Source organism: Haliotis rubra, unplaced genomic scaffold (genome assembly GCF_003918875.1).
Source record: "Haliotis rubra isolate DU_JTF1 unplaced genomic scaffold, ASM391887v1 Scf1925, whole genome shotgun sequence".
NCBI lineage: Eukaryota > Metazoa > Mollusca > Gastropoda > Lepetellida > Haliotidae > Haliotis > Haliotis rubra.
The window spans coordinates 60376-70059 of record NW_025765920.1 but is presented as its reverse complement, the minus strand read 5'-3'; the positions used below and the strand labels follow the sequence as shown (position 1 = coordinate 70059).

The following is a 9684-nucleotide window of genomic DNA, read 5'->3' as shown; positions in this document are numbered from 1 at the left end:
GGAGTGTTCGGGCAAAGGGTGTAGGCCAGAAAATTTGTTTACAGTTCGTTTCCACTCAACAGTCGAATTAAAGAGAGAGTACACTCTGTGAGATAGGATAAGTATTATAAATATTCAATGTATAGTTAATATTTTCAAATTCCTGAAACTTTCACATAATGAATTCTGTTTCTTTATGTTTGTATATTTTTGGTATGTCATTGTGGCCCAAGTGCATAGATCGATACTCATGCTGTTGATCACTGGTTGGTCTTGTCAAGATTTGTTTATTTACAGACAGTCTCTATATAGCTGGAATATTGCTGAGTGTGGTGTTAAACAACAAACAAATAGCTGGTCTGGCCACAGACAGTCAGTACAATCCTCTTGGCTGAGGGCAAGAGCTTACCATGGCTGGGGAGTCTACACCCAACTGCTTTTCTATCTGTTTATCTAAAACTTAAGCAATAAAAAGAATGTGACTGCCTCAGTGGACGTTTTCCAAAAGCCTGGTTAACTTTGATTATATAAATTATGTATTAGAAGGGCAACATCAATGACCCAACTATGTACCTTGGAATTACACTACTGAACATTATGTAGCTTGCCAATTCTTAATATGCGAATACAATTTTACGTGGAAATGCATGCATTAATTTTTAAAGATCAAGATGGCTTTAGCCATTCAACAGTGGAAATATCTGTATGTTACAAAGCTGGTTGGTTGTTTGTTTTATGCCCCTCACTCAGCAAACTGTTCCTATATTTCCGAATGCTTCAGAATGGCTTGCGAAACATTGTCAAAGCAAGACAATATTGCACTCTTTCCCTTTAAATCTCTTTAAGGAAAATACAATATGGTTTTGATTGCATTCCACATGTTTTGACAAGATTACATGTATTTGTAGAAATGTAGAAATTCTTTGTTGATGAGCATATTGAAATTGCACATTGAAAATGTTGTAACTTTAGGATATACTAGTACATGTAGTACCAAAAAAATGTATTGCATATATAGAGAATACTACACGAGGTCTCATTACATACAAATTATACGAAACTCATGACCTTTCTATGGTATCTGACCGAGCGAAATATAGGAAGGTCACAAGTTTCGTATAATTTGCATGTAATGAGACTGAGTGTTGTGTTTTATTTATTACCCACGACTTACCTGCATAAAATTGACAAAATAGCGTATTTTTGTTGTTTTTATGCTTTCAAACCGAAACTGGTTTCATAAAGAGGTTGCGGAAGAATTTTGCATGACGTCATACTGTATTGAAGTCACCAAGCCATTCTCGTCTGCCACCTCGTTGTCAAAAGTACCCTTGGTAACCGATGTCAGGATGCATGTCAGTTGTCATCATGTCAAAGCGTGGATAATTGTGTCGACTGGGGAATTAGCTCATGTTTAAGATGAGGTGTACGTTCAATATGTTGACAAGACGAAGGAATACGTAGAGTTCAAACTTCTTTAGTTACATGACAAAAAAATACACAAGACATAAATGAGGTGAGCGGATTACCTGCTCAACCCCAGGGCGTTTCCAACGAGCAGCATTATCCCGCTCGTGGATGTCCCTACACAGATTGTCAGAATACCAGACTCGTACTCCTTCCACATATAGATGTGAGCATATTAAGTATATATACAATTTTTGACAACAATGGACAGGCCACGACTCGACAATGGACATATAGAAAAACAATAGCACTTCTTTGACCAGTTGATGTGATGGCAGACACGGCCAAGGGGGGATGACCAATTAAGATTATAAATGTCATATACAGTAATTAATTGCCTGACAAGTCAATGTACAATGCGGAAGTGATAAAGATTGCATAGAATACAGATTAGCATCATATAAATAATTACAATAATGTCTCACATGTCTTGAGTACATATGCATAGTTTTTAGTTTTAATTACAATACTTACTGCCAATATCATGAGTTCTTTTCAATTTGCCCATACTAGCCAAACTTACAAAATACACGAAATTTGTTACCCCAAAACTGGGAAACAAACGTAAAGATTTTCCCAGACATATGGTTCTAGCGCTATGCTACGCTGCGCCCGGGGCAACACACCACTCGTCCGTGGCGGGTGACGTCATGCTCCTGATGACGTCACGATCTCTATAAATACGAGCGCTAACCATGCAACTTCCTCTTTTCAATTTTGGCTGCTACGGAGCACACCCCTGGTATAATACCCTAGCAGCCCAGTTTGCTCTTTTAGTCAAAGAATTATGTCACATAGTTCTTTGAAGTGTTTTGGTGTGGAAGCTCGGGGGTGCGGGCATTAATCTGAAGGCAGATGATCCGCACCCCTTATGTTTATGTGCCGCCACTGCTCTCGGTCGCCGTCTTGTGCTGTGTGCAAGGATTGGACACCGGAGCAGTGGACCCAGTTGGAGAGGCGCTGCTCGAAGGCGCCGCTGAAACGGGAGCTTCGTTTCAAGCGACTTTCCGAACGCCATCTCTCCAACGAGAGCTCTTCGTCGTCGGTGACGGACCACCGGTCTTTCTCCGACGTGGTGGCGGGTGTAGGGGCCCTCAGGGCCACCTCCCCGCTGCCTGGGACCTCCGGATTTGTCCCGGACGTCACTGCATCCCCGACTTTCCTGTGTCTGACATCACCCTTGGGGTTGAGGTCGGCCCGAGTTCCCAGGTGCCAGCTTCGTCAGATCCCCTGGGTCTGGAGTCAACGGCCCAGATAGTTCCCGAACGTCCATACGGGACCGACAGGATTAGGGTCGGTGTATCCCAACGGGACACCGAGCCTTCAGCCTCGTGGGCCGACCTGGCTACGGGTCAGGTTCCGGCCGGCCCTGCGGTGGGTGCCGGCCAGGACATCCAGAGGCAAAGTTTGCTTCTGGAGCAGGTTCTGTCTTCTCTACGGCAGCAGAATGTGCCTAGTGGGGTAGCGACCTCTGGAAGCTTCCCCCAGGCCCTTTCAGCTCCAAGGGACCCACCCTCGACCTTTGCTCGGGTTGTTAGGCGAGACACGGGTGCGACGACCATGCAGGCCCCGACAGTCCCGCTAGGTTTGCCCAAAGGAGAAGGGCAGCGTCCCATGGACGTGGACTCAGACCCGGATGACTCCTCGTCCGTGAACTCGAGCATCCTGTACGAGGAGGAGTCTCACCCTAGGGTGGGACCCTCCTCTACCGTCTAGGGCAGTCGGGAAGGACCCACTGGGCCTAACCTGACTGTCCCTAGGGGTCCATCCACCCCCTCGGATGTGGGGGAGGGAAGCACAGTGGGGGATTATTCCTTCACCGAATCCATCCTCTCCCTGAAGGATTTCCTCTTGTCAGTGCGATCGGACAGCAAATCCTTCGGGAACTTGGACCCCCCACGGCAGTAGGGGAACACGTGCACCTACGTCCTTCCTCTCCCTACCCTTCTCTAGGGACTTGGATGAGATATGGACGGAGCTGAATGACCTGATCCGAGGATCGGGAAATTCAGACCTGCCGGAGGACGGTAGATCCATGAAGACAGGTAAAGTGCCCACCCGTAAATCCCCTCGTATTTACGGTCAGGGCACATACTCTTGCTTTACGCCGGACGGGGCGGAGCTGTTCTCCCTGGCAGCTCCCCCCGTGCCCCCTGAGTTCCTCTCACGTTTTCCTGCGGAGAACCCTGCAAAATTGCTGATAGCTTCGGAAAACCTGAGGAGCTGGGAGGAGATGTGCCGCCACTACTTTGGGGTGATTTCACATCTTTTCTGGCTTCTCGATGGGACCTTCCTGGCCCTGCCTAAGGACTTGGAGGCGGACACGCCTCCCTTGCAAGCGTGGATGACATTAGCTCTGACTGCGTTGTCACATCTGTCACGCTTGCAAGGGCGCTTCATGGCATGTCTCCTGCTAACGAGGCGAGCCGCGACCTTGGCTGCTTGCTCTTACGACGAGCAGACAAGGGCGCAGTTTAGGTGTGCCCCCATTGAGAGTCGGCAACTCTTCGGCACGGGTCTCCCTGACCGAATGCAGCAGCTGGCGGACAGGCGGAAATACGACGCGCTGTACACCCGTCAGCCTCCGTCTCTTTCCGTGGGGAAGTTGACTGTACCTCCTCCCCAAACTGCCGCCGCGTCCGGTCCGACTGGTGCCAAACGACACTGACCGAATCGGAAAAGGGGGACGAAGCAGTCCTCCAACAGAGCCACCCAAGGGTGGCGAGTCAAGTTCGGCGGCCGGCAGGGAAGGCCACAGGTCGTTCCTGACTCCTTCCCCCAAAGAGAGCTCAACAGAGAGTCTCTGATACCGGTGTCCACTCAGGACCCTGTACCCAGTCAGGCCTCCGTATCAGGGGCAGAATTCCCTATAGCTGGCAGGTTGTCACACTTCCTACCAGCATGGGAAGAGGAGACACTCGACCTTGGGTACATTCCGTACTAAGGGTCGGATACTGCATTTAGTTTCACGGCGTATCGTACTCGCCGCTAACATAAGACCCTCCTCTGTCTGCACTCCCCAGAGACAAAAATCAATTGTCGTCGTTGCGTCAAATGATAAGGGAGTTTCTCGGAAAAGGGGTGATCGTTCCCCTCCCGAATCCCGGGCTGGGATTTTACTCCCGACTGTTCCTAGTCCCCAAAAGAAACGGAGACTGGAGGCCAGTATTAGACCTGTCTCACCTGAACAAGTACACGCTAGTAGAGGCGTTCAAAATGGAAACTCTCACTTCCATAAGAACCTCTCTAAATCAAGGCGACTGGGCTATTTCAATAGACTTAAAAGACGCCTATCTTCACATTCCTATTCACAAAACGTCGAAAAAATACCTCCGGTTTGTGTTCGAGGATCGCATGTACGAGTTCCATGCTCTTCCGTTCGGTCTAGCCTCAGCCCCCTACGTATTCACCCGAGTCATGAAAGCAGTGGTAGCAAGGCTCCACTGCCTGGGTCTCCGGTTTCATGCTTACCTGGACGATTCCCTGAGTCCTGCCAGGTCGAATCTCCTCTGTGCTTCACAGAGTCAGCAGATTCAGGAATTTTTTGTGAAACTAGGGTTTGTAATAAATCTCGAGAAATCGGAACTAGTCCCTTCTCAGAGATTTACTATTCTCGGGGTGAAACGACCTAGGGGAAGCCACTGTGTCTCCCGCCGATCACCGTCTGAACGCCTTTGTCACGCTAGCACACAAGTTGTGCAAAAAGACTTTCTCCACGCCGAGAGAGATTCACTTTCTCCTAGGTCAGATTGAATCATTTTCAAAAATTCTACCCTGGGCGAAACTGGCAAAAAGAGAGCTACAGCTGATGCTAGCCTCCAAGTGGGACCATCTGAGCTGGGACACACCCGTTCCCCTCGGGACGTGGTTCAACTCGTCAATAAGTCAACGGTTAGCGCGAGACTTCCTGTCTCCGACCATGTCATTACACCAACCGACACCCACCCACAGACGGGCTGGGGGGCACATCTGGGCACCCTACAGGCCGACGTTCAGTGGGAACCGCACCTTTCGCAATCTCCACATCAATGTCCTGGAGATGGAAGTGGTCAATCGGGCAGTGGAGGTGTTCAAACCCCACTTGGCGAACAAAGTGACTCTCCTTCGTACAGACAACACAACGGTTGCCGCGTCCATAAACAAGGAGGGGGGGACACAGTCTCCCGAACTCTGTCAGAGAACACTCATAGTTCCCAACAAAATGAGAGATCTGAAGGGTCACTTAATAGCTCAACACATTCAGGGGAAGATAAATGTACTGGCCGACGCCCTGAGCAGAAGGGGCATGGTGGTTCAGACAGAATGGACACTACACCATTCGGTGGTGAAAGGGAAATTGTCAGCTTGGGAAACTCCCCATGTGGTTCTGTTGGCCACACGGTTGAATCACAGACTCCCCCTGTTTGTGTCCCCGGTTCCGAACCCCCTAGTGTGGGCACACGGTGCTCTCACATTAGATTGGACGGGTCTGGTCGCCTATGCCTTTCCTCCACCTCCGATACTGGATCGGGTGATAAGGAAAGCGCGAAAGGAAAGTTTCTCACTCTCATAGCTCCAAGATGGCTGGCTCAACCGTGGTTTCCCACGCTGCTCGAGCTCCTAGTGGCCCCACCGATAGCGCTTCCACGCCGGTTCGATCTGTTAGTGCAACCTCAGTCGAGGATATGCCACAAGAACCCGTCAGTGTTAGACCTACACGCCTGGAAACTGTCAAAGACTCCCTCCAGACGCGAGTTTTTTCTAAAGCAGTTGCCGAACGCGTCGCTCAGTCCAGGCGCTCGTCAACTGAAAGACTATATCAGTCACACTGGCAGTGCTGGGTGGATTGGACGAAGTCACAACAGGTGGATACCTTACGTCCAATGGTGAAAGACTTAGCCGAGTTTCTAAATCACCTACAGGTGAATTCACACCGTAAAGCTAGAACTATTAAATCTTACTCCTCTGCGATTTGTACCACAATACGCCAAAGCGGGGGTCCCGACTTCTCGGGGGACCAGTCCTGAGAGATCTAATGACGTCAATGTCTGCGTTCGCGGTGTCGAAACAGTTGACTCCCGAATGGGATGTATTCTTAGTCCTCGAAGCTTTGAAGCAAGCCCCGTTCGAGCCAATGGAGACGGCAGAGTTACGGCTCGTTTCTTACAAAACAGCCTTCCTCATGGCTGTGGCTACAGCGTGTCGCCGAAGTGAGTTACACGCTGTTGATTTCCAAAGTTTACGTTGACAGGATGACTTAGTAAGCTTACAAACTCTTCCAGAGTTCAGGGCTAAGACTCAGAAACCACATGAGTATTTAGCTCCGATTACAATCCCTTCTCTCTCCAATACCTTGCAGAAAAAGGATTCGAATCGCTTAGTTTGTCCTGTACGCGCCCTTAAGTGGTATATCCACAGGGTTAAACCCCTACGGACTACACAGAGAAGGTTGTTTATTTCCTACACAACGGAAGGTAGAGAAATTGCGGCAGCCTCTTTCTCTAAGTGGATTACGGGCACTGTCAGGGTAGCCTATGATCAGGCAGGTAAATCCGACCTGCTGACCTCTAGTAGTGAAAAATCACACGAATTAAGGGCTATCTCGGCCTCACTAGCATTCGCCTCCTCAGTCTCTTTAGATGCTATTACTGGAGACAACCTTCCACTTTTGCGAGATTTTATATCAGAAACGTTGCTACACAGCGAAACGGGTGTAAACGTCTTCCCCTCGCAGTAGCACAGAATCTATCGCTCTGTAAATGACGATGTCGATATTTCTGTGAATTTGGAATATTTGTCCTCCCGCAATATTGAGTATATTGCGCTGTGGTTGCAGAGTTAGTGTGTTTATAGTAATGTTATATGGGCTGCTTTTATGGGTACCAATAACATTGTGCTCCTTAGTGCCATAAATGTCATTTTCCCTTAACGGGGATTGGAGAAGAAACTTCTGTATACCCTTCACGGGATGGAAGTCATGGTAACGGCCAGACCGACCATCTTGAAGATTTACAAGCCAAAGGTGAGTAAATTTTCTTTCTCTATTATTGTGCACTGAAGTTCCCTATGTTCTAGGGGAGGCAACTCCTACCAGGTCGGGCTGACCCGCCCCCGCGTGGGTGGCAATGTCAAGGCCGGGTCGACCTGACCTAGGTTGGCATGACCGCAGGGATTTTCCTTCGCTTTACAATACCTCTCCTTATATCGGCGACTTGTCAGGACGAGGCTCGGTTACCGCCGTCCGCTATGACAAAGTCTCATGATATTAGGAGTAAGTATTGTAATAAAAAGGGGGAATTCCATAGTAATTCCTGTTTTTATGAAATACTTATATGATAATTCCCACCCTCCTTCCCCACATTGGGAAACTTATTTTCCGAATGTTGAGCAACGTTCTAACAAGGACGGCCTCTAGGAGTGGTAGGGTTACAGGTTATGGTTTAGACATTGAGGAAGTTGCATGGTTAGCGCTCGTATTTATAGAGATCGTGACGTCATCTGGAGCGTGACGTCACCCGCCACGGACGAGTGGTGTGTTGCCCCGAGCGCAGCGTAGCGTAGCGCTAGAACCATATGTCTTGGAAAATCTTTACGTTTGTTTCCCAGTTTCGGGGTAACAAATTTCGTGTATTTTGTAAGTTTGGCTAGTATGGGCAAATTGAAAAGAACTCGTGATATTACTCGTAAGTATTTCATAAAAAACAGGAATTACTATGGAATTCCCCCTTTTTAAATATTTGGACGATGGCTGTCCTGAATTAGTCCCTATAACAATCACCTCGAACAGCCTCGTACAGTAAACCACTCCGTAGCACCCCGTTTCTTGGTTTGCAGTTGCTTCACGTGGCTAACATCACTGGCGGAAACATTACACTTATGGTTTTCAACGAATAAAATGTCTCAGTTTATTCACAATTTAACAGCGACACGGTAACGTTCGCAATGTTTACACATTCCCACAATGCGTCCGTGGAATCTGGCGTGACTAGTCAGGTGTACTGATCTAAACTTATGTTGGTAGTAGAAATGCGATGTTCATATTGCCCCATTTGGTCTACATTAATCACAGATGTAATTTTAAAATAACTCAGAGAAGATATTTAACCCGAACTTAAACCGTCATCAAACTGTTTTTCTGGTAATGTGCGTCTTAACGTAGGGGAGGAGACACGTCAATAGAACAGCACTTCAGTGAGCGAGGATTGTTAATTTAGGTCACCCACACCGTCTTTTTTCTGTTTGTTTTCTGCCTTATCGTAGTTAACCTTAGAAAGTATTAGATTTGGCATCTTAGAAAAGAAATACAGTTCGCTCTACCACCGTGTATAGTGTAATAAAGTGCACTTTTGCCCTGAACTATTATAACGTAAAACGTGTAACTTGATTGATGTAGTAAAAGTTGTAGAATGAATGAATTCACATGTTTGTAATGAATGCGAAAGTTCCGTCACAAAGTGACCTAACTGAGAAGTCATCGGTTATCCAATCCATTCATTAGAATCTCAGGTCAAGTCGTCACGGCACAGGTCAACGCGATACGACACTCGTGTGACGTACGAGATTAGTATGCACGTACCCTTACGTTGACCACGTGGGCAATAAGTATATATATCTTAAAAAATGTATTTTGCTTCAGTCTCTTGAGAATGTCACATCAGTGACCGTAGAATGTTAGTGAGTATAATTGCTAGGAAATGTTTTTGTTCTACCAGTGTATGAGATATGTTGTTCTAAATGTATTTACTAATAAATGAACTTGAGCCCGTGCAGTAAGTTACGTGATGAGTATGCTGTAAGAGGGCGGATATCATGTGCGGGACTGCTGTTGCATGTCTCAGTTGTATCTACAAACATGGTGCATTCTTTGGACGACGGTGTACAGGACTCTGCTTCTTCAAAACGTTCAGAACAACCAAGAGGTGATGACTTTCAGCCTATTCAACTGTTCCGGGACTATTTAGATGCTAAACTGTCTACACTGAAGAAAGAATTTATTATTGAGTCCAAGCAAATGTCTTTGTCTATTACCAAGAAAGTGAAACATTTTTGTATATATATATATAATTATTTATGTTGCATTTTTACAGTAGCGCATACACATTACAGTTCATAAAACTAACAAAAAAGTAAATGGCAACTTGACCAGTACTTATGTAACATGTCAATATTTGCATATTTAGTTAATCTGCAACAGTCAGTTAGCTCCCTTCGGATTTCTTTGAATTCTTGCATTTTCTTTTGTGATCTTCTGGTGAAAAT

The 9684-nt window shown here is 46.9% G+C and overlaps 1 protein-coding gene across 1 annotated transcript; it reads left to right on the top strand.

The window, feature by feature from the left end:
* The first annotated feature begins 4500 nt into the window (after positions 1-4500).
* On the top strand, positions 4501-7573 carry LOC124274646. The gene is made up of 3 exons (XM_046710006.1): positions 4501-4969; positions 5079-5877; positions 7501-7573. Exons 1-3 carry the CDS (start codon positions 4501-4503, stop codon positions 7571-7573), a joined length of 1341 nt encoding a protein of 446 aa, XP_046565962.1.
* Positions 7574-9684: the final 2111 nt, after the last annotated feature.

Coding starts and splice junctions, on each gene's coding strand:
- LOC124274646 (XM_046710006.1), top strand. CDS start 4,501: ATGATAAGGGAGTTTCTCGGAAAAGGGGTGATCGTTCCCCTCCCGAAT. Junction 4,970..5,078: donor TCTCCTCTGTGCTTCACAGA/GTCAGCAGATTC, acceptor GAAACGACCTAG/GGGAAGCCACTGTGTCTCCC. Junction 5,878..7,500: donor CCGGTTCCGAACCCCCTAGT/GTGGGCACACGG, acceptor CCTATGTTCTAG/GGGAGGCAACTCCTACCAGG.